Genomic DNA, 25477 nt, shown 5'->3' with positions numbered 1-25477 from the left:
AGTTTGAGACTGCAGTGAGGTATGATTGTGGGCCACTGCACTACAGCCTGAGCAACATAGCAAGATCCTGTCTCTTAAAAAAAGAAAACCAGATATAGCACATTGTTATTTCCAGAACCTGATGAAGTGTCTAGATGCCCTATATTTTTGAAGACTGTCCTTTGAAGTCTCTATTTCAAAGGTGCACATCAATATGAGTCTAGATTTCAAAGCTGATCTTGATGTTTCCTTATAGTATGATAGTAACTGAAACACATTAAGAGAAAAGAATTATAAAGCCATTTAGTGTTGTCTTTTAGAATTGTGGAAGAGAATATAAATTTTCGCTATGAGACCCTGAGTACTTTGGTTGTGCTTTATAAAGTTTGAGCATTTTAAGTAGAAATTACACCATGTTTTAATATAGTAGTTTTGTTTTTTTAAGAAATCTTAACTAAGAACAATGCTGTTTGTCTATTCTGATAGTTAATATTTATAAGCATGTTTTCATCTAGAGTTTAGCCATATTTATCATCTCTTAGTATACAGGTAAAATTTCAGTTTTAAAGTAAGAGCAGAAATTGTTTCTGCTGGTAAAAGTGAAAACTGAATTTCTTTGGAGTAGCATAATCAGCATGTTACTTAGGTACTTTCTGTAAAGATGCTGCATTTTTAGCTAAGTTTTTAGAGCTCCCTTACAGGCATGAAAATAAATTAGTCAGCAGTATTCTCTGCAGAGCTGGCAAAAACAATCGATAGGTATTTTGGAAGTACAGATAACAATAATATAAAGTTTATATAGTATTTACGAATTTTTCTAGAATAGAAATTGAATGTGAAAAGTAAACGTAAAATATGAGTGAATCACCTGATGTGATATATGTTATTTTTAGGTTGGTACTAAGAGAATTTCACAGGCATTTCTTATTTGCTTACTAATTCCCACAAAGACACGTATTACAAATCTTACTGAATATGTGAGCAACTCATAGTTTTCCTTCTCGAATGTTGTGATGATTTTCTTACTTTTTAAATTCTGAAATATGGTCTGTAAACAAGACTATGTTGACTATTTGAAGATTTGATAAGCTGTACTGTATTTTGGTGTTTAATGCTTTCCTTACAACTGTAAACATGCTGAGTGCTATCTACAAAATATAGCTGAGTCTATTCAGTACAGGATACTTAGAGTGTGTTTTCTCTAATGTATGCTCATGCATCTACTCTCAAACACCATATGCCTTGTAATACACAAATGTACTTACTGTGACTGAGATGTAATTAATAGGAGGAAGAAGATCTTGAATGAAGTGATAAGATATATATTTATATATGTCTCCTTTTGCCCACAGTCTTTTAGAGAATGATGTTCATTTTGAAATGGAGGAGTGGTCAGGAGTTGAGAATGTGTGAACATCTGGGTTTTTAAACTACTCTTGTCTTCAGTAATCTTCATTAATTGTTGAAATGTTTGTCTCAAATAATATTAAATTATCTATAGTTTTATTGCAATCATTAAGAAAATTGTATGGATGTTAGAATAATTGTCACTTTTTTTCTTTCCTTCAGTTTATCCCCACTGAAGGAGAATATTGTGTGTATATTTTTTATAAGGGACAAAGAAGACAGTGAGGAGAGTCATAGTATTTATTATTAGCAGAGTTCTTCATTTTACAGCTGTGAAAACAAATATGGAGAGGTGAAATATTTCATGAGTAAAAGTAGTGATGCTTAGCATTTTCTTTCTTTTTTGAAGACTAAAAGCCTTTGATTCAGGGTCAGAAGAACTAGATACTGTTTTAAGCCTCTCTACAAGATATTCTACAGTATCATCTTTTTCACCTTACCTGCTAACATTCAGGTAAATAGCGGTAAAATTAAAGGCCAATACTATGGAAGATAGTGACTAAACATTTCTAGAGTGTTATATAATGTTATAGTTTTCTTTAATTTAAATATGCACATATGCATGTAAACCACACTGTACAATCCCATTATGTTTTCAGGTGGGTTTTAGGTGACCTTTCCAGATATTTTCTTCCTTTGAAGGAAGTTTTTGTTGTTGTTATTATGAAGCATAGCCTACATTTTATTACCAGTTCTTTTCTTTTCTGAGGGATAAGAAATTTAATACCAAGAGACCATAATAAGTAAAATTTTTATTTGAAATCCTTAAGTCATCCATACATTTTTCATAAAGCTTTTTATAAACATCTTTAACCATTCTAGCTTTTCCAGGTAGAATTAACAGTAACAAGTTATTTGATTATAATCACAGTCTGCATAATGTAAATAAGTTGAAATTAGTTGACAAGTAATTGATATTCACAAATGAGAACGTTGGTTGTCCCGTAGTAATCAATGCATAGCTACAGCTGGTTGAAGGGGACCAAATCCATTGAAGAGGCGATTTGGTTCCATTTTACCAGCTCTAGCAAAGCATTGTAGTGCTGCTAGTTTGGAATCCAAAACAGTTAAATGCTTTTCATTGGTAAAATTACAGTCATGGACCTTCTACAAGTGTTAGAAATTATCATACCAATGCTCCAGTCACTGAATGTCAAATTTTCCATTTTGAAGTCACTTTCCTACTGTTTTCCTGCGCTTAATGGTTTAAAAGTCTTTTCCTTTTAACACATGACTGCATTAAGGAATGATCAATGTATGTCTTTGTTTTCAACATCTTTGCTTCTTTTTCTTTTTCTAATCTTGTCCACAGCCGAAGTCTTTGCTTAATTCTTACATGTAGACAATAAGCTGTTTCAAAACCAACAGTATTTAAAGGAACAAATAGACCTTGATGTATTTTAGAGTAATGTTTTCCATTTATCTCTAGGCAGTAAACCAGATTACTTAAGTAGTTAAGCTAAAAGGTTGGGGAAGAGTTCTGTTAGTCACCCCCTTCTACTGCCACTGCTTCTTTTAGCATTATAGTTGAGGGCTAATAGCAAATTGTTGATGGGTGTAGGAATATCAGTGGCCTTAAGAAAGTACCTCTGCCCTTTGATTTATAAATAGATCACATGTGTATGCAGTGTATTGCTTGGACTTGTGTTGAAAGGAACTACCATGCATGCCGGTTTTTCTTTGTTTTTGCTTACGTAGTGTTACTAATCATAGCTTAGTAATTTAACCCTTTTAAAGGTCTATTTCCTCGACTAAGTTCTTTGTCATTTTGGGTACAGATTGCCTAGTTACTTTTCATTATCACCTTAGTAATACATGGTGGTTAGTTACAATCCATGAATACAAGTATTAAAATCTATTGTGTGGATAATACTTGAAAAATCAGAGTAAATTTTTGTTATAATGTAGTTTTACTGTTGATTTCAATGTCTTGAGAGGGGTGTCTTCCTGCGTAAAATAAAAGTTTGATAAATTATAATTTGCCTATAAAGTTAAGTGCTCTCAGAGAAATACAGAGTAGAGAAATATTCTTTACAGTTACTATTTTAAACTAAACTGGGAGGTCAACGCTAATTCAGGCAGTATGCAAATGACTCTTATACTAAGTATATTCTGCGTCTGTTGGTTGGTAAGTATCATACTGCTGGTGAAATTAATGTAACTACAATTCTTTTTCATCATTTTTTCTAGTAGAAGTGAAACAGGTGTTAAACTGCCTGAACTTAAGTGCTGAAGATAGCAGTAACACTGGCTTCTATTTTTACTAGTTATATGGGAGCTGTTCAGCAGATCCAGTTGCTCAAGTGTGCTTTTGGATGGCAGTTCAGTTTCATATACTGGCCATATCGGGGCAAGGAGAGGCCATGGGAAAAAAATAGTACAGCATTTGATAATGTCAGCATCTGTTATCCCTGTCAGGGAGACAGTTGAAATGTTTGAGTTATACCAGTGTCAGCAGATGCCCAGAGTTTAATATGTACTCAGTTAAAAATGAACAGCTGATCTAAGTGATAGATGTGACATTTTAGAGTGATTGAAAGTACTCTTAGATAAGTTAAACTTGCAAGCACCAGAATCAGCATATAATTTTACTTTTAAAAATGAATAGCCTGTCATTTTATTTTCTAAGGATTATTTATATAGTCTTAATATTATAGCAAAGAGATTCTTAGTTGCTGGGATGTTTGAGAAGGATTATTAAACAACTTGTATACCTATAGAATGACCAATATAACTGTTTATTATAAAACACAAGTAGAGTAATACCCTTTGAGTATTTTTATAGAAGAGCCTCTACTTTCGAGGTATATATTTTGAGTTCTTGGTATTTAGGACCTGTACAGGTAAACTTACCAAATAGAACATGAATCATTGCCATTCTGTTTTGTGGATGATCAGAAGGGCTATGCTTATGTGAGTTAAACTTTGAACTAATTTCTTTGAAAGTTCAGAATTTTAAAATTGTGTGCCTTTTATAATTTCCAGTAAACATGCAGTAACACGTATGATGCCATCTGTAATGGTCATTCTCATTCTTTATAATCTGATAAAATGAAAATCATCTTTGTATTAACTAGTCTTATTAAACAGAAAATGAACTATAGTTAAACTTACAGTCATTTCCATTCAATTTCTGATACAAAAAATTTAAAATATGCTTTTATACATGTGTAAATATTTCAGTTGAAATAATACTTTTGGTAAGAAATGGTTAGAATATGTGAATACTACTCTTTCTTTTTTTCTAACTTTGTCATTAGTAGCTTAAAACAGGTACCGCTTATAAATTTTGCTAAGAGCATTATTTGGAATTTTTTATAAATAATATACAAACTGCGTGAAATAAAAGTATTTTGATATTTCTAAACAATGGATTGATCATGTTTAGAGAAATTGAATTGTAATTGCATAGTACAATAAAAACAGTTCTTCCATCTGTATAAATTGGTTCTTGACTATAGTGCTTTCATTTTACATGCCCTCTTTGGAGAAAGCAAATTCAAAGATAATACAGATAATAAATTAATTTCTTTTAAATATTTGGTAGTCTGTTACCAATATACCCTGCTGACTTGCAGCTGTGGACCAGAATTTTGTCATTTTTCATGCTTAAATCTTACATTTTAATTAATTTTAAGTTTTAACTTCACAGTTAAAGTAGAGATTTGGGTTAAGACCCTAAGAAACTTGAGAAGGAAGGACAAGGGCCACTATGTTTTTAGCTGTCAAAAAAGAAAGCCTTTCTAAAACAACAAAACTTTTGGTCAGAAATTCCTCTAATATTAATAGATTATACATTTATCAAAATGAGAAGAGATAGCTTATTAAGTGAATGAAGCCAGCTCTTATTATCTTATTTTTCTGTAGAAATCAATGAGCCCTACTAATGAGATATACTTAAGATTAAATTGTGGCGACAGAAAATAGGTCGTGTGTATTCCTCATTCTTTTGTGCTAGTAATACTATTTTCCCTTTTGCAGTCAAATTTTAATAATGAGAGTACCTAATTTAAAAATGTTAAGATGTATGTTTTAAACTTAGATGATTTAAAAGGCGTTTCATAATTGAAATCTACTTCACTGGATCTTCTTTTCCTTCATGAAATAAAAACCTTAGGGATAGTTTCTATCTATAAGTAGTAGATAACCTTTTTTTTTGGTGTGAGTATTGCCAAAGGTCATCTGTTCATGACTAGGTTAATTTACCATATGAAGATCATTCACGTAGAAAGAAGCAAGAGCTTCTTTTAGCTCAGTTTAATTCTCTCTTGGTGGTTTATTGCCTACCAAAAATACATACTTCTTTACATTCCATAGCATTGTATGTTCATATGGGTACATAAAGAAGTATGTACTCTGAGTAGGTATTACTAAGTTGTTAGCTGTAAAAACATGAAATATTTTATTTTCTTATTTGTTAGTGAAACATTTAGCTTACTAATGTAGAGCAATGGTAAATCATTTGCAGAGACTAATTTATTGAAGACTAAATTTTGTAACAAGTTTACCTGAAGCATGGCATTAATGGTTCCATATTCTTGGTGGGCATAGACATTCCTAAACATTTGACCAGTTATCTGTTGAACTTTGTCCTGGTTTGATTCTTTTTGCAAGAGATTCATAGAATCAGTGTAGTGTTACAGAGTGTATTTCAGAAACTTAAGATCAGCCTAGTGTTTCTTCAGTCTTCAGAGTGAATTTCTTCTTTTTTTGTAGTCTGCTTCTAGATCCTACAGGTAGATAGTAATTAATTAAGTTCAATTTTTTTTTTTTTTTACAAACTAGATATCTTACTCAAAACCTAACAAATTAACCAATAAGTATTTCTGATATTGACTCTAGAAGTTGAAACAACAAGGAGAAAAGCCAGGATGAGTGTGGGTGAATTGAACTTTTAAAGATTACGAATTTTTGTTAGTGTTTTATAAGGTCACAGATAAGAACTCATGATCATTTGAAAATTTGTCATTCTTTTTTCTTTATTAGTTCCTTACCTGAATTTTGCACTTTGGTGCTTCTCTTTGGGTTAAATACAAATATGGGTTGAATACAAATTCAAATCTAGAAATATCTAATTTTGGTGAGTTTAAGTTGTTTTGATTCTTTAATCTTTTTAGTATAAAGGATAACTGTCAGAATTGTCAACTTTTAGAAAGTATGACTTCAAAGAACTGAAAGGTTTTAGTCTATGAGCACCTGGGTTTTATTTACCTTGATAATTTAGCATGAAAAGATATTATAGTTGGTAAGTAGCCTTCAGTTATTATGGTATTAGAAGGTTAATTTAAAACCTCAAGAAATTTTCAGATTTGGCAAAGGAGGAAAAAAAAGGGCAGGGATAGTAGAATTTCTGCAGCTTGTGACAAAAAGCTAGTGCAGCTTATAGAGAGCAAATCAGAATGTAGCAGTAGATAGCCCAGCACTACAGCAGTTTCAGCAATGCAGCGTTAGAATTACACCATGCATGTTCTGATTTATTTTTGTGGCCAATTATTAGTAAGCATTAAAAAGTATTTTATGATCTGCCAAGTTTCTTGGTTGACTCAACCTTGAAATAGAAGCTAATAGTTTTAGAAAATAAGTATACTTTGGAAGCAGGATGTGACTTACTAGAGATGCAAAATCATAACTTAATCTGAAACAATAATGATTAAATCTTTAATAATGTAAATGACAATAATGTATTTGTACATTTTTAAGATCAAAAGTTACTGCCATGGTATTTGAACAATATTCCTTTTTACACTACGTTAGCTCTCAACTTGAATTGTGAAATTAGGCTGTGGTTAGATAGAATTTAATTTAACAATGAAAACATATATTGAGTCAATAATAGGTAAGCATGCAGAAAGTCATAAGCATCCTTAAAAGTACAGGCCTGATGGTGCTCTGTTACCTGTAAGCTTAGTGTCATGCAGCATTTGCAGCAGGAAGAAAGGTAGTGACCTAGAGAATCACATCAGCAGCAGCCATCTCATCTTGATTGTTCGTTCACTCTATTCGCTGATTCAGCATTTCTTTTCATGAGCCCGGTGAAGGAAGGGGATGTATCAGTGAACACAGAACCTCACCTTTTAAGATAAATTTGAAAAACAAACGAGCAAACAAAAAACAAGCTTACTTTTCCCTCTCCTCCCCTCTTCCCTTTACCAAAAAAAAACAAAAACAAAAAACCCACCAACAAAAAAAACTCTAAAGTTGAATCAGTGTTGGCCATTTGATTTGGAATGTCATATAACAGTCTTGCACAGTTATGTAGGGAAAGTTAAGCAATCAAAAAAGGTTGCTACAAAGGCTAAGAAAATGAACCTAGCTTGTCAGATGAAATGCTTCAGAAGAGGGTAAAAAGTTGCAGAAGTTAATTTTATAGTCTAAAAAAGACAAAAAAACCCCAGAAAAACAAAACAGAACCCAAAACACACCTTACTCCCCCCAAATAACTGTAAACATTCACCCTGTTTTTCTTTGCCCTCCAGAATACATTGGGTTCTTCTGACTTCTTAGGAAATAGTCTGCATCTTTCTTGCTTTTAGATTTTTTTTTTTTTTTTTGGTTTTTAGTTTCCAGGATTAAATAGTAGATCTGTAGTGAAGCTACCTTGTCACATCCAGAGGTCAAGTCTGCAAGCAAGATCAGGACTTCCACATGGTCACTGCGAGGCTAACTTATATTCTTCCTCAGTGACCACAGGCTAAACTGTTACAGCTTTATAGGCAGCTAAGCATTTGAAACATGCACTCCCAGGCAAACAGGCTCTCTTGTGCCTCTCTCTTCCCTGACCATATTTAGTCAACCATAGCAAAAAATAGCCTCTCAGCTGTCGATTGTCGATCCAAAAGCTGAGGAAGCCTCAATCTTGCTTTCTGCCTATTGATTGTTCATCCTGTGGTCCAAACACTGCTTTGCCATTTGTCCTGCCCCCCACTTTTTTTTGGGGGGTAAGCACTGCCAAATAAAGCGGTCTCTAATGTTTCCACTTACATTTCCCAGATTTTCACTGAGCTTGCGCTGAGACTAGGAAAGCCTGATGCACTGTCACTATACTTAGAAGCACTGCAGAGAAAAAAGGAAAGAGGAAAAAAATTACCGTGGCTAGTAGCAAGACAATCTTTAGACAGTTACGGAACAAGTGAAGTCCCTCTGCTGCCAATATACATTTTATAACCTGATTTTTTGATTGATAAAAAATGTTATGGGTGGTGATATGTTACATAGCTAAAGGCCTGAAAGGATTTTTTAGGGTTATCTTTAGAGCTAGTTGTTGCCATATACATGCTTTTAAAATTTATTGAATAGTATTTGAATGGAAAATGTATAGAAATGGTAGGTAAGACCTGTATATTGGTGGTGGAGAGACATCATTAAGGGAGAAGAAAGTAGTATGTAAATGAAATCTTGGAAGTGCCACTTAAAACAATTCACTGTCAATTTCAGTTAATTTTTTTTATAATGCTTTGGTAAAAAACAGGGTCCAGTATGCTTTTGAGTAATTATACAAGTATTCAAATGCATTTTATTATGAATTCTACTTTGTATTCAAATGTGTAGTGTTTTTTCTGTCCCTTCTACATTGTCATGTTTCTCTAATTTTCTGAAGTAACTTTTAGGCATGATCATTGCACACTTTACACAGATTGAAATAGTCATTAACCTGTCTATAACTCTATTACGTAGTATGTGACTCAGAGGTAAAAATACTTTTGTTTTAAATTTTAATAGCATATTCACAATAGATTTTGATATTGAAATTTTTTTAATCAAAGAAAAAATATTAAAACATGAAATCCAGAAAACCTGTGAAGATATAGTTTAAGATCTCACATAAAAATGTAGAAGAGAAACCAACTATACCTTGTTTTTTAATCCAAATATGTCCTCTTAAGAAACAAGAAAAAACTATCATGAGTTTTCTGAGCTTACTCACCTACAGAAGTTTGTCCTTCACATTCTTTTTGTCTGTAGCATTTAATATCATAGCAGTTTAATTATTTTGAATGTCTATTTTAAAACAGTGACATAAGGAATACTTCTTTAAATATTGGGCAATTTTAAACAGCTTTCCTAGATATTGAAATAATTTTACTCATATTATGAGACGATGACATGTCTCAGAGTATAGATTAGTTTTCAGTTTTCTCAAGTACCCCATTTTGTTAATGATTTTGTAGCAGTGAAAGTACTTATTTTTTAAGCAAACACTTACATAATGTGTTATGTGCCGGGTTCTCTTTCTAAGCCCTTTATAAATATTAACTCATTTAATTTTCATAACAACCCTGTAAAGTAGGATTTGTGATTCTTCTCACATTTTACAGGTGAGAAAACTGAGGCACAGAAGTTAAGTAATCTGCTGAAGTCACTAGCCATTGTGGCTAGAGCCAGAATTTGAACTCAGATAATTTGGTTTCAGACTGGGAGCTCTTCACCACTATGCCACACTGCTCCTCAGATTTGTGATAATGAAATGAGTTAGGAAATTATTCCTCTTGGGAACTCAACCATGCACCAAATATATATTGCTAATATCTTTGCCTCAGTATATTCAGAAAGATGATTATTTATTTGTTTATTCATTTCTTCCATTCAACAAAACTTTGAGTTCCCCATACTAGGTATACGAAGTATACCTTTTTGATCAAAATGTGTTCAGTTTTATAGTAACCTGCAAAGCATGCCCAAAAGAACTACTGGCAGTTGATCAATTTTCTTAATAAATTCCTTTCTGAATTCTGGACTAATCTACTTTACCTATTTGAGGGATTGTTTATTAATTTACCAAGCATTTATTGAACACCTAATATGTGCTACAGTGCTTTTCTAATGTTGTTTTACCTTAAGTAATATTAACATGTAAGGCCTCCACAGTTTAGCTAGTAGGGTTTGGGAAAATGTTGCCTGCCTCTGAAGAAAGATTGCAAAGCATGGCAGGCCCTAAAAATTGACCCAGTGCCACTTGAATACTACATACCAATGTAGACAGCTGCTTGTCCCCTCTGCTTCTTAGAACTCATTTGTTCATCATTCAGCAAACGTTTGAATACTATCATGTGCCAGGGATTGTGGTAGGCACTGCTATTAGTTGTTCTGGAACTTAATGCTTCTTTGGCACTATTCACAAATGCCTGCTTAACTGGTAGTAAGATCTTATCTTTAAAACATCCATGTCCTTAACCTCTTGGAAAACAACCAAATGGAGCATTAGGGAAAATGTCTCTAAATCTCATATACTATGCTCCACAGTTGAGACAGTCTATTGGCTTAACAAAATTACTGAATTCTCAAGCTGGTAACACCTCTTTCCCAGTAACTCTATGGACCTCAGTGCTTGCAGCTTAACGGTCTCCTCTTAATTAACTAAAGTGCTGCAGGGAACAGCTTGCAGCTGTCCTTGTGGTTATAGTGTGTCTAAGATTGCCTGCCCCATGGAAAGAAAGGAGACAGGCTGCTCTGAACTACTGCTGTTGACATGAGAGTGAGGGGACCAGAAACTGTTTTGCTTAACTTTCCCTTAGCTTACCTTGCAGGCTGGGCCCAAAGATGACCTCTTGTCTTGAGGCCCTGTATTATTACTATTTTTTTGAGGGGGCTGGCAATTTTTGATTAAGATGAGAGGGCTGTAGGTCTCTGTTCAAATAATTTATGTAGCTACTTCACCCTCAAGGAGGTTACATATAACTTCCCGCTCCTTAAATGTGGGCTGTACGTAGTCACTTCCTTCCAAAGAGCATAGTTTAGAGATATGGAACTGTTTACATTGGAGAAACATGAAGAACACTACTTCAGCCAGACGATCAAGGTTAACTTCTAGAGTCATATGGCATGTTGATAGTATGTACCCTTGGTGTGATGTGATTAAATGACACTTTAACTCTGTGGCCTTCTAAGAACCAATAGCACAGTGTAATCATGAGAAAAGCATCAGACAAATTCCAACTGAGGAATAGTCTACAGAATATCCCATTAGTACTCTTCAAAACTGTAAGACTCATCAAAAACAAGGAAAGTCTGGGAAACTGTCACAACCAAAGGGAGCTGAGGAGAAAAGACAACTAAATGTAAAGTGGTATTCTGAGAAAGAACATTGAATAAAACTAAGGAAATCTCAAGTGTGGACTTTGGTTAATAACAGCGCTTCAACATTGGTTTGTTGAAACAAATGTACCATACTATGTAAAATGTTAATAACAAGGATGAGGAGTATATGGGAACTCTGTGCTAGCTTTGCAATGTTCTATAAATCTAACATTGCTTTAAAATAGATATTTAAAAACAAAACCAAAAAGTTCACCCACTCCTGGCTAGTTGACCCTTGCATTAGTTTTGATTTGGGGCTATCTGCAGTGTTTCTCCACAGCTTAGTATATCAAGTTGATTTTGCTGTAATTGATTTCAAGAAAATATTATGTTTAGTCTCATGTTCTTTTAAAAGTGTATTAAAGGCAGGGAAGTATATTTTAGAATTTTTTTTTTATCAAGACTAGTATTTTTAAAAGATTTATTTAAAAAGAATATGTGAAAATTGTGAAATGGTCAGATTTGTGTGGGGTGGTATAGAGAATAGAGTGGAAGGGAGACTGGGGGCCATTGGGAAGAACAGTTTAGTTTTAAAATGGAGAAATGGCAGGACAAATTGAATGTGGACATAAGAAGAGGGGAAAGAGTCTAGAATGATTCCCTGGTTTCTGAGTAGAATGACTGATTGAATGGTAAGAAGAGTAATCAAGATCAAGAATATAGGAGGAGGCCAGGTGCAGTGGCTCACGCCTGTAATCCCAGCACTTTGGGAGGCCCAGGTAGGTGGATCACTAGGTCAGGAGTTCAAGACCGGCCTGGCTAAGATGGTGAAACCCTGTCTCTACTAAAAATAAACATAAAAAATGAGCCGGGCCTGGTGGTGGGCACCTGTAATCCCAGCTACTCGTAAGGCTGAGGCAGAGAATCACTTGAACCTGGGAGGTGGAGGTTGCAGTGAGCCGAGATTGAGCCACTGCACTCCAGCCTGGGCGACACAGCAAGACTCCATCTCAAGGAAAAAAAAAAAAATATATATATATATATATATCTCGATCTCGATATATGTATATATACATATATCCATACACACACACACACACACACACACACACACACACACACACATATATATGAGGAGTATTGGGAAAGAGGAGGGGGCAAAGAGGTATTTGTACTATGTTTGAGTATACATCTATCATCTTAGAGTTGTCATAATACTATTATACTGAAGAGTTTGAGACCCTATACTGAAACATTTTTACATATATTATCTCATTTAATTTTTACAACAGCCTTATAGTTGTTTTTTTTTTGGAGACAGTCTTGCTCTGTCCCCCAGGCTGGAGCGTAGTGGTGTAATCTTGGCTCACTGCCAACTTCCACCTCCCAGGGTTCAAGTTCAAGTGATTCTCCTGCCTCAGCCTCCCAAGTAGCTGGGATTACAGGCATACACCACCATGCCTGGCTAATTTTTGTATTTTTTGTAGAGACGGGTTTCACCATGTTGGCCAGGCTAGTCTTGAACTCCTGGTCTCAAGTGATCCACCTGCCTTGGCCTCCCAAAGTGCCACCTGCCTTGGCCTCCCAAAGTTTCATGTTATGGGATTATAGGCTTGAGCCACCACGCCTGGCCCTTATAGGTATTTTGTAAGAGATTTCTATAACACTTTTGGTATTAGATATGAATCACGACCATTTATTTAAGTGGGATGAAGAAACAGAGTAGATTTGTTCTGAGATGAAAACTACCTCCCTGAAAATCTGACTTTTGCATTTTAATGTTAGGATTTGAGTACTTTGTAGAAGGTTATCTGGAAGGGACTAGGACAATTTTCGTCACTTCAATCATAGCCTGGAATTACTGTCTTTCCCTTGTTCTGACAGTTCAGTTTTATGTGCGTGTGTGTGTGTGTGTGTGTGTGTGTGTGTGTGTGTATATATATATATATATATATATATCCTGCTGAGAGGAAAAACCAAAAAAACACTAAGTAAGGAGACAGCAAAGAACCAGTAGGCTTTCAAGAATACATATGTGTTTCTGTTTAAGTGTCTGAATAACTTTCTGAGCCATGGCCCTTTTGAGGGACTTCAACTTCCCCTAGCTTGTTTGCTTATGACATGCAAGACCAGAAGAACAAGTAAGTGATGGCTTCGTCTCAACCAACAGCTTGTGCCCAGAGGAGGAATTGCTCCCCTACCCCTTTCCTTTCTTTGAGCTGTTGGCATTGTATTAACTTTTAATGGCAAAAACTGCAGTTACTTTTGCACCAACCTAGTAATATGAGAATGTACTTCTGAAACTAGAATGGAAGACAATGGGAAACATGATTCTGTTAACCACTTCTCAGAAATATCTGTTCATTAAAAGGCTTTAAAAAACTTGATGAAGTTCATCACTGGCCATCAGAGAAATGCAAATCAAAACCACAGTGAGATACCATCTCACACCAGTTAGAATGGCCATCATTAAAAAATCAGGAAACAACAGGTGCTGGAGAGGATGTGGAGAAATAGGAACACTTTTACACTGTTGGTGGGACTGTAAACTAGTTCAACCATTGTGGAAGTCAGTGTGGCGATTCCTCAGGGATCTAGAACTAGAAATACCATTTGACCCAGCCATCCCATTACTGGGTATATACCCAAAGGACTATAAATCATGCTGCTATAAAGACACATGCACACGTATGTTTATTGCGGCACTATTCACAATAGCAAAGAGTTGGAACCAACCCAAATGTCCAACAACGATAGACTGGATTAAGAAAATGTGGCACATATACACCATGGAATACTATGCAGCCATAAAAAATGATGAGTTCGTCTCCTTTGTAGGGACATGGATGAAACTGGAAAACATCATTCTCAGTAAACTATCGCAAGGACAAAAAACCAAACACCGCATGTTCTCACTCATAGGTGGGAATTGAACAATGAGAACTCATGGACACAGGAAGGGGAACATCACACTCCGGGGACTGTTGTGGGGTGGGGGGAGGGGGGAGGGACAGCATTAGGAGATACACCTAATGCTAAATGACGAGTTAATGGGTGCAGGAAATCAACATGGCACATGGATACATATGTAACAAACCTTCACATTGTGCACATGTACCCTAAAACCCTAAAGTATAATAAAAAAAAAATAAATTAAAAAAAAAAAAAAAAACTTGATGAAGTTAGTGTGAACCACACTTTATAATTTAATACTTACTGTAACATTGGTATATCTAAAAGAGGCTAAAAGGAATACAGGTGCAAATTAAAACTATTTCAAGGCAACAAGCCCAAATATTATCTTAGTGTTTTGATTTCAAAAATGTTTTTAGATTGGGCATGGTGGGTCATGCTTGTAATCCCAGCACTTTGGGAGGCTAAGGCAGGTGGATGGCTTAAGCTCAGGAGTTCAAGACCAGCCTGGGCTGTTACATGGTGAAACCCCGTCTCTACAAAAAAATTAGCCGGGATTGGTGGCATGTACCCATACTCCCAGCTACTCAGGAGGCTGAGGCAGGAGGATCATTTGAGCCTGGGAGGTTGAAACTGCGGTGAACTCTGATTGTGCCACTAACTGCACTCTAGCCTGGGCAACAGAGAGAAACTTTGTCTCAGAAAAAAACAAAAAAAAATTTTTTTTTTTTTTTAAGATGGAGTCTCGCTGAGTCGCCCAGGCTGGAGTGCAGTGGCTCGATCTCCGCTCACTGCAAGCTCCGCCTCCTGGGTTCACGCTATTCTCCTAAAAACAAGAAGTTTTTAATCAAGCTAATATATGTACATAGTTAAGTCAAATGTTACTACAAAACTCATAATGAAAGATAAATGTCTTCTGCTTCATCCCTCCTTACCTCTTTGTTGTCTCCATCAACAACTTGTAACTTATCCTGTAATTTCTTAATTTATCAATTTTAGGGATCTAGTGATTTCATGTTATGGAAAATGAAGATTTAAAACTAATACCCTCTGTTACTACCATTCCTTTCAACATGATTATATCAGAATTTTTCTTTAAATCAATGACAAGTATTTACATTATTATTTTTACATTTTGTTCTTAATAAAACGTTTTTTCACTTTTCACATGATTTAATACTTGTATCTTTTAAATTTTCCAGAACTGTTTACCCCTGTAAATTCTGTTTCTTACATGCTCAAATGTGTAGGGTAAGAGATAGTGTATGACATTAACATCATGACTATCCAAACATCAGTAGTATAATGTTGTACCAATACTCTTTCCCATTGAGAATCTCAAAGTCTATACAATATCTAGTATTTTACTTTATGGAATGAGGAGGACTAAAATCCTTATTAGTGACTGAAACAAAAGCAGAAAACCTTAGTCTTATATGAAGCACATAAATGGGATTTAGGAGTTTGTAGACTCACCCAAAATTGTATTAATAGGTAAAGATTTTGACATGCATTTCTCTGGAGGAGAGCCCATAGCTTTCCGAGGAAGGCTGTTATCCCCAAACAGTGATTGTAACTCAGTTACAGCCATGGAAGGGGTTCTGTAAGCTGTGATTCTCAGTATACTTTGGGTTCATAAACCTGTTTAAAAAGTCTAATAAAAGGCCGGGCGCAGTGGCTCACGCCTATAATCCCAGCACTTCAGGAGGCCGAGGCGGGTGGATCACAAGGTCAGGAGATCTAGACCATCCTGGCTAACACGGTGAAACCCCATCTCTACTAAAAATACAAAAAATTAGCCGGGCGTGGTGGCAGGCGCCTATAGTCCCAGCTACTCGGGAGGCTGAGGCAGGAGAATGGCGTGAACCCGGGAGGTGGAGCTTGCAGTGAGCCGAGATCGTGCCACTGCACTCCAGCCTGGGCGACAGAGCGAGACTCCATCTCAGGGGAAAAAAAAAAAAAAAAGTCTAATAAAAGTTTCCAGATGATTAAGTGTAATTTTAGAGGTTCTTCAATCCTCCACAACCCATTCTCAGAGTTCTTGAACTTAGTTCTGCTCTTCGGTGGTTGGAGTTTAAATCTTTAATTCTCTTTTGTATAACTTTCTCTTTTTTGCTTTGGAAATACTTTATTACTGATCTTTAAATTTTAAATATTAAATTATAGTGGCCATTTTGTGTGTGTTGCTCCAGACTTGGTTTACCACTTCTAAATGACATATGTCAAGTTTTAACTCTGCAGTTCGTGATAACCAGCTACACAATAATCTGTCAGCTAAGATAGTTCAGCATATATAGTGTATTAATTATCACAATTTTTCCTACTTCTAAAAATTGTTATCTGGCTGTTCTTCATTAGCTCTTTCATTAATAAATACTATTGATACTGAACCTGAGAGGTTCCACAAAGCCAAAGTGGTGCCCTCATTAGGGTATATTTCTTTTCTCTTTGGTTTTTTCCTCTTAGGTTTCCTTCGTTGTAGCACTTCCATTCTGTTTTGATTCTATTTCCCAGATAGTAATAGTGTGTCTGCCTCTCAAAATATCAAAAAGCTAGCTGGGCATGGTGGCATGTACCTGTAGTCTCTGTCAAGGCCAGCCTGGGCAACATAGCAAGACCTCATCTCTTAAAAAAAAAATTAAATTAAAGCTGCACATTTGAGATTTAGAAAAGTAGAATTTCTATTTGTCTCTGAGAGCATTTTTTTCTTTAAAGAGGAGTATCTTCATTTCATTGCAAATGTTTCTTTTGAGTATATCAAATTATGCAAATATAGAAATAATGTGAATTTAACTTTCAGTGCAATGCGTGTTTTACTGTCTAAATTACCAAGACCATGGATTGTGGATGAGAAGAAAGATGATGGTTATACTGCCTTACATCTGGCTGCCCTTAATAATCATGTAGAAGTGGCTGAACTGTTGGTACATCAGGTAAGAAAAGAGTTAAATAATTCCCTCTTTTTTTTTTTTAAACAATTTGGGACCATTGCCATTCATCTATTTATTGCTTTATAAATTGCCTATTAGTAGGTTCCAGTAAAACCTCATGATGATGAAAATTCAGATGTAATGCATATTCTGTCTTCTGCCTAATACTTCTTAAATGCAGGATGGTGATGTGTGTGTGAGAGTGAGTCCCTCAATTCCCAGGATTTCCTCTGCATAGTCTTCCTGGATTGGTCCTGTGAAATGGGCATCAACTAACAGAGATTTCCCAGAATGGCTGCTAATGTTACGGAAGTATCATCAACCAGAGTTCCAAGGGCCATCTGTGTTGATACTTAAACAGTATGGCCAGTTGTCATCAGACTGCAGTTTGCAGCTAAGATCAGGGGATTTATTTCGTAACTACTGCTGACCCCTGGAATTTATGGCTTGATAGCAGTACAGACTCACCTTAGTCATTTCATTCATCTCAGAATAGGATGACGCTACGTTATTATGAGATTGGATTTTGGGAGGAGCCTATTTTGTAGTTTTAGGATATTTTAGTAATTTCAGCAAATTTTTCATATGCAAGCTTAAGCCATATAGATGCACTGAAGTTATCAAAGAATTATCTGTGATTCCTGACTTCAAGGAATTTATAGTCCAGTTAAGAAGATGAAACAGCAGAAAAATTTAGCAAATAATATATGTAATTAAATACCAAATTATAAGGTATACATTCCAAAAACTACAGAAATTTAAAGAAATATATCAAAAGTTAAGCTACCTCCCCACCACTACTTTAAATCTTTACTATTAAAATTACTGCTCTCTGTTAATTATGATAATTCCTTTTTATTCAAAAATCTAAGTGAATTTATGCCAGTATCATGCTGCTTTGGTTATTGTTGCCTTATAGTAAGTCTTGAAATCAGGTAGATTAAATCCTCTTTCTTCTTCTTTCTCAGGATTACTCTAATGTTCTAGATCTTTTGCATTTGCATATAATTTTTTGTTTGCTTTTGGGTCTCACTCTGTCACCCAGGCTGGAGTACAGCGGCACAGTCATGGCTCACTGCAGCCTTGACCTCCCAGGCTCAAGCAATCCTCCTGCCTCCCAAGTAGCTGGGACTGTAGGCATGTGCCACCATGCCTGGCTTTTATTTATTTATTTTTTCTGTAAGACAAGGTCTCACTATGTTGCCGAAGCTGGTCTCAAACTCCTGGGCTCAAATGATCCTCTTGCCTCGGCCTCCCAAAGTGCCACCATGCCTTGTCCATATAAATGTTAGAATCAGCTTATTAGTTTCTATTAAAAAGTCTGTTGGGAGTTTGATTGCTCTTGCACATATTAGATTTGTTCTTCAGTAGCTTTTTGCGGATGTTATTATAAATTGTATTTTAGCTGGATGTGGTAGCACGCCCCTGTAATGCCAGCTACTCAGGAGGCTGAAGCAGGAAGATTGCTTGAGCCCAGCAGTTTGAGTTACAGTGAACTATGATTACATCACTGCATTCTGGCCTGGGCAACAGAGCGAGACCCAGTCAATTAATGAGTCACTCAGTAGAATTGTTTTTACATTTCAGTTTCCAATTGCATATTGCTAGTATATATAAATACAATTTTTGTATATTTTCCATACATCCTGTGACCTTGCTTAAACTTATTCTAGTATCTTCTCTACAGATTACTTAGTATTTTCTATATAGCAATCATACAAACCAAAAGAATAAAAAATGCAGTGGAACCACACATATGTATAAACAGCAACTCAGATTACTTAAGAAAAAAAGAACCACACATACATAGTCAATTACTTTTTTTATAGAAGTGCCAAAGTAATATGGGAAAGGGTTGTTTCCCACAAATAGGGCTAAACCAAGTAGATACCCATATACCAAAAACAAAAAAACCCAAACAAAAAAACCTTAACTTTACTTCACAACTTACCCCAAAATTAAATGGGTTATAGACCTGAATGTAAAAGCTTAAACCATAAAGCCAGCCAGGCCTGGTGACTCATGCCTGTAATCCCAGCACTTTAGGAGGCTGAGGCAGGAGAATAGCTCGAATCTAGGAGTTCAAGACCAGCCTGGGCAACACTTTGAGATCTCATCTCTAATATATATATATATATATATATATATAATTAGCTGGGTGTGGTGGCATGTGCCTGTGTCCCAGGTACTTGGGAGGCTGAGATGGGAGGATCACTTGAGCCTGGGAGGTTGAGGCTTCAGAGAGCCATGATTGCACCACTGCACTCCAGCCTGGGCAACAGAGCAAGACCTTGTCTTAAAAATAAAACAAAACAAAACAAAAAACAAACACAAAAAATTAGTATTAGTATACTTTCTGACAATGAGGTGCACAAAGGTTTTTAGGAGACAGAAAGCCATAATCATAAAAGAAAAATTAATAAATAACACTTCAGCAGAAACTAAACTTCTGCTCATCAAAAGATACCATTAAGAAAATGAATAGGAAAGCCACAGTAGGGAAAACATATTTGACAAAGGACTGGAATCCAGAACTCTGGAAATTTAATAATAAAAGGACTGGCTGGGTGCGGTGGCTCATGTGTGTAATCCAAGCACTTTGGGAGGCTGAGACGGGTAGATCACTTGAGGTCAGGAGTTTGATACCAGCCTGGCCAACATCATGAAACCCCTTCTCTACTAAAAATACAAAAATTAGCCGGGCGTGGTGGCACGCACCTGTAGTCCCCAGCTACTCGGGAAGCTGAAGCAGGAGAATTGCTTGAACCCAGGAAGTAGAGGTTGCAGTGAGCCAACATCATGCCACTGCATGCCAGCCTGGGTGAAGAGGGAGTGAGACACCGTGTCCAAAATAAATGAATAAATAAAAGGACAAATAACTATAAAAATGGTCAAAAGATTTAAACATCCACTTTACTAAAGGAGATATACAGTTAGCAAGTAAGCAAGTGAAAGCGTTATTAGTGATTAACAAAATAGAAATTATAACCACAACCAGTTACTACCAATTGCCCACTTAGAATGACTAAAATTGAAAGACCAATAAAACCAAGTATTGGTTAAGATGTGGGACAATTAGAATTTGTATACATTGCTGGTGGTTTTTTTTAAAGCAGGCACTTTGAAAAACAAATTGGTGGTTTCTTACAAAGTTTGGCATATATTTACCATGTGACTGAGCTATCCCACTTCTAGGTATGTACCCAAGAGAACATAGGATACCTTTCCAAGCAAATACTTGTACTAAATGTTTGTAGCAGCTATTATTAGCCCCATACTGGAAGCGAAGCCAAACGTTCAGGTAGTGCTGGGATAAACAAATTGTGCAAATTGTGGTGCACCTATGCAATGAATACTACTTAGTGAAATGTCAATGATGGAAAAGCTCAGGAAACTTAAAGAAAATCCCCATTGTTCACATTTATGTGAGAAATAGACATGATAAAGAATTAAGCTGACACTCGGGAGGCTAAGGGGGGAGTATTCCTTAAGCCCAGGAGTTTGAGGCTGCAGTGAGCTATGTGCCGCTGACTCCAGCCTGGGTGACAGAGTGAGACCCTATCTCAAAAAAAAAAGGAAAAGAAGCTGAGATCAGGTACCTTCTGACCACACTTCAAAGAAACAAATAAAAACAAATGAGAAAATCCCATCTTGAAGAATATGACATAACATTACCAAAGTTTCAGCTCTGCATACCCCCCAATGTCAGAGTTGTAACCAGAGGGCATGCATGGTTCTAAGACCTAAACGAAATGATCGATTTTTCTTTTGAATCTTTAGCTCTTTTCTTGATCTCATTTTTTAAGATTTTAAAATTATGCTAGACATTTGCTAGGCATTTTTATATGTTGCTTTTCTTAATCTTCACATTAACCCTGTGAAATAGGTTTTAACTGTCACCATTTTGGAGCTGAGGAAGTAGATGATGGAGCTTTGACTTAGGTCCCCTGACTCCCAAGTGCACTTATTTTGCCTCTCAGTCTCTTTCTTCATTAGGGTTCAGCTGTTCTCATACGGTTCTTTGGCTGCCCTAGGTTCATGGGTAGGACTTTCTGCTTACTTTAATGCATAATTTTATGTATGAATTAAGCATTGCCTTCTCACCTAAAGCAAAGTTTCTTTTCACAGAGTGAGGAAGAGCTCAAATATGCAGCAAGGGGAAGTGAACTTATTAGGTCATTAAAGTAAATCTAAATCCAGTATGAAGACTCATTATTATAACTTTTCAGGAAATATTTAGAGTTCTAAGGAGTTGATTATCTCCATTGCTTTATAGTGGAGATTGAAAGAGATCTGTCTTTGAACTCTACAGTGCTTTGTCCTTTTTAACTGTTCTTGGATGGAATTACCATAATAAAAATGATTTTTAAAACTTGCTGTTTTACTTCAGAAAGTTTGTTGCCCCATCCATTTTTTTCTACTTTAACAGCAACTGTTACTATATGAGAATAACATTGCAGCAGCTGCAGGAGAAAGTAGCCAGCAGTGTTAGGTGTTATTTATTCCTTATGAGTAGTTATAGTTTTCATGTTCTTTACTGTTGTCAAATTTTAACCATTTAACATTTGTTCTTCTTGTTCAGGGTAATGCAAACCTGGATATCCAGAATGTGAACCAACAAACTGCCCTACACCTTGCTGTTGAACGACAGCATACCCAAATTGTTAGGGTAAAGTATTGACATACATTTTAGCTTATAATTACATTTTAACCATACAGATTTTTAGAACTTCCTGAAAATTGAAATGATACAGTGTTACATGTCTCAAGCTGGCATAGTTAGATGTAAGTAAATCTAAATACAATGTGATTTGCCAAGACAGATGAGACTATATGCCTGAGATTGGCTTCTATATATAGATGGTACTTTTCTAAAGCTCTTCAGTAAGTATCGTAGAAGGGATTAGGAAAATTGTTAAAGCACCATAAGCAAAGTTTTAATAAACTTATATCTACTGCTTAAGTAATCTATTGAAATATGTCAACTATGCATTTTTATTTAGGGGGTTGTGGTTTAGCAAACACTGCTCATATTTATTGTTATTTGAAATTCCTCTTGATATCCTCCATGGCTTTCCTCATGACCATACATTTGGAGAAAATTGACCAAAAGAGAATAGAATCAATAATAACAGTTCCTTGTTTGTTTACATAATAGAAGAATTTTGAACATTATGATTTGGTCCTGGTGGAAGTGCTTAAAATATCTCAAGTCATACATCTAAAGTTAAAAAGAGAAATAAAGCCCTAAATATCCCTCTGTTATCATCATCTTAGAGTAGATGAATTAAGCAACATACCGATTCTCATATATTTTTATTTTCTCTAATTCAATATATTGAAATAACCAGAACACATCACTCTTTGTAAGGAGCCACGGGGTTGGAGAAGAGTAGAAGGCAAAAGCATAAAAATGATTAGCTTTAGCGGTAACTTCTTCAGTAGGTCCAGGGTGTTCTCACCGTTACTTTAGATATGTTGAAGTTTCTTTTGGATGTGGGCACTTTGCCAAAATGAGACATCTTTCTCTTTTAGCTTTTGGTCCGTGCAGGTGCCAAGCTCGATATTCAGGATAAGGATGGGGATACTCCTTTGCATGAAGCTCTAAGGCATCACACTTTGTCTCAGCTACGTCAGCTCCAAGATATGCAAGATGTGGGGAAGGTGGATGCTGCCTGGGAGCCATCCAAAAACACAGTGAGTAAAGATCATCTTTCATTCAGTACCAGTGGAAGAATCTTTTTATGCAAGATCTTATATTTAGTGGTAGTCTAATCTGTATTGGATAAAATATTTTATCAGAGCTATGTACTTAGAAACTTAGTTTATGAACTTAGTACTAGTCAATACTAACTTATTGCTCCACATTTTTACCAAAAGTTGTTCAGTTCTGTTGTTGTTGTTGTTGTTGTTACGTGGAGTCCCACTCTGTCACCCAGGCTGGAGTGCAGTGGCCTCATCTTGGCTCACTGCGACCTCCTGGGCTTAAGCCATTCTCTTGCCTCAACCTCCCAAGTAGTTGGGATTATAGGCGCCCGCCACCACACCTAGCTAATTTTTGTATTTTTAGTAGAGACAGGGTTTCACCATGTTGGTCAGGCTGGTCTCGAACTCCTGACCTCAGGTGATCCACCTGCCTCGGTCTCCCACAGTGCTGGGATTACAGGCCTGAGCCACCACGCCCAGCCGTTCAGTTCTTTTTAACATCAGCCATTCAAATAGATATGTAGTGGTATCTTATTGTGGTTTAATTTGCATTTCTGTAATGACTATTGATATTGAGCATCTTTTCATTTGTCTGTCACCATATGTATTTTATGAAGTGTCTGCTCAAATCTTTTGTTATTTTGTTATGCTGTTTGTTTTCTTACTACTGAGTTTTGAGAGTTCTTTATGTAATCGGAATACAAGTTCTTTATACGTGAATGCACATATTTTCTCCCAGTCGGTAGGAGATTTGTCTTTTCATTCTTTTTTTTTTTGAGACGGAGTCTTGCTCTGTCGCCCAGGCTGGAGTGCAGTGGCATGATCTTGGCTCACTGCAACCTCCGCCTCCTGGGTTCAAGTGATTCTCCTGCCTCAGCCTCCCAAGTAGCTGGGACTACAGGCGCATGCCACCACGCCCAGCTAATTTTTTGTATTGTTTTTAGTGGAGACGGGGTTTCACCTTGTTAGCCAGGATGGTCTTGATCTCCTGACCTCGTGATCTGCCTGCCTTGGCCTCCCAAAGTGCTGGGATTACAGGCATGAGCCGCCGCGCCCAGCCCTTTTCATTCTTCTAATAGTGATTTGGAAGAGTCAAATTTTTAAATTTTGAGGAAGTCTAATTCATCAAGTTTTTCTTTCATCATTTGTGTTTTTTTGTGTTCTGCCTGAGGTATCTTTGCCAAACCCAAGATCACTAAGGTTTTCTTTTATGTTTTGTACTAGAAGTTTATAAAGTTTTAGCTGTTATGTTTAGGTCTATGATTCTTTTTGAGTTACTTTGTATATATTGTGTGACATATGGATCCAGGTTCATTTACTTGTGGATATCCAGTTGTTCTAGGACCATTAGTTGAAAAGACTTTCTGCTTCTTTTCTTTTTTCTTTTTTTTTGAGATGGAGTCTTGCACTGTTGCCTGGGCTGGAGTGCAATGCTGCAACCTCTGCCTCCTGGGGTCACGCGATTCTCCTGCCTCAGCCTCCCAAGTAGCTGGCATTGCAGGTGCACACCACCACACCCAGCTATTTTTTTGTATTTTTAGTAGAGACGAGGTTTCACTATGTTGGCCAGACTGGTCCCGAACTTCTGACCTCGTGATCCACCTGCTTCAGCCTCACAAAGTCCTGGGATTACAGGCATGAGCCACCACACTTGGCCAAAAAGACTTTCTTTTTCTACTGAATTGCCAGTATACTTTTATTCAAAATCAGTTGTTTATGTGAAGGTCTCTTTCTGGATCATGTATTCTGTTCTATTGGTCTATGTTTTTAGCTATTTGATGCCAGCCCCCAGTCTTAATTACTGTCTACATAATGCGTGTTGAAGTCAGGTAGTGTCAGTCCTCCAGTTTTCTTGTTTTTTCGAAGTTATTTGACTATATTCTAAGTCCGTCACATTTCCATATGAATTTTAAAATCATTTTTAAGAGGGTAAAAAGGTTCTGAGACCACAGTGTTTGAGACCTCTGCCTTATTTATGACCATGGGTAAATTCTCTTAGCTCGATGTGCCTCTTTTTTTCTCATTTTAAAATGGGAAGAGGAGAGCACTTACCTCGATAAGGTTGTGGTAAAGATCATGGAAAGTGTGTAAAATAATACTTGATCCATTTTAGACACTCAATAAATGTTAACAATTATTGTGACTGTTTTCACATAAGATGATGAGAAGAATCTCAGATAATATTATCAGAACCTAATTTGTCTCATTCTCCGTATCTTGACTCAATTCCTAGTCATTGGTTCTTTTCTCAGTTGTCTCTCCTGTCATTGTTTCAAGTTGGTTGCTAGCTGCTCCAGAGCCAAATTAATTAGGAAAGAGAGTACTGTTTCTTCAGTATCTCAATCAGAAGTTCCACTTTTGAGTTCTATTGGGCTTAATTGATTTGTGTTATGTGTCCACCCCTGTACTAGCCATATAGGTAAGGTAGAGATATCTGACTGGTTTGGGCCATGTTTGGTCCACCTCTGCAGCTGGAGAATGTAGGTCCACCTCTACAACTGGAGAAAGCATACTTGTGTGTATGCTTG

The 25477-nt window shown here is 36.2% G+C and overlaps 1 protein-coding gene and 1 long non-coding RNA gene across 2 annotated transcripts in view; one reads left to right on the top strand and one right to left on the bottom strand.

The window, feature by feature from the left end:
- The window catches only part of MIB1 (MIB E3 ubiquitin protein ligase 1), a 138655-nt gene that overhangs the window by 88508 nt on the left and 24670 nt on the right, over positions 1–25477 (top strand). The window contains exons 13-15 of the mRNA XM_032152659.2: positions 17114–17246; positions 21826–21912; positions 22779–22940. Coding sequence (XP_032008550.1) covers positions 17114–17246; positions 21826–21912; positions 22779–22940 — 382 coding nt within the window. The remainder of the gene's footprint in view (positions 1–17113; positions 17247–21825; positions 21913–22778; positions 22941–25477) is intronic.
- Positions 2010–8156, bottom strand: LOC116468677 (uncharacterized). The gene is made up of 3 exons (XR_004248112.2): positions 7984–8156; positions 7283–7457; positions 2010–6116 (listed from the first exon to the last, which is right to left on the bottom strand). It is a non-coding gene; the product is annotated as an uncharacterized LOC116468677 (long non-coding RNA).

The sequence above is a fragment of the Hylobates moloch genome, unplaced genomic scaffold (assembly GCF_009828535.3).
Source record: "Hylobates moloch isolate HMO894 unplaced genomic scaffold, HMol_V3 SCAFFOLD_5, whole genome shotgun sequence".
NCBI classification, from domain to species: domain Eukaryota; kingdom Metazoa; phylum Chordata; class Mammalia; order Primates; family Hylobatidae; genus Hylobates; species Hylobates moloch.
This window is presented reverse-complemented; position numbering and strand designations above follow the sequence as displayed.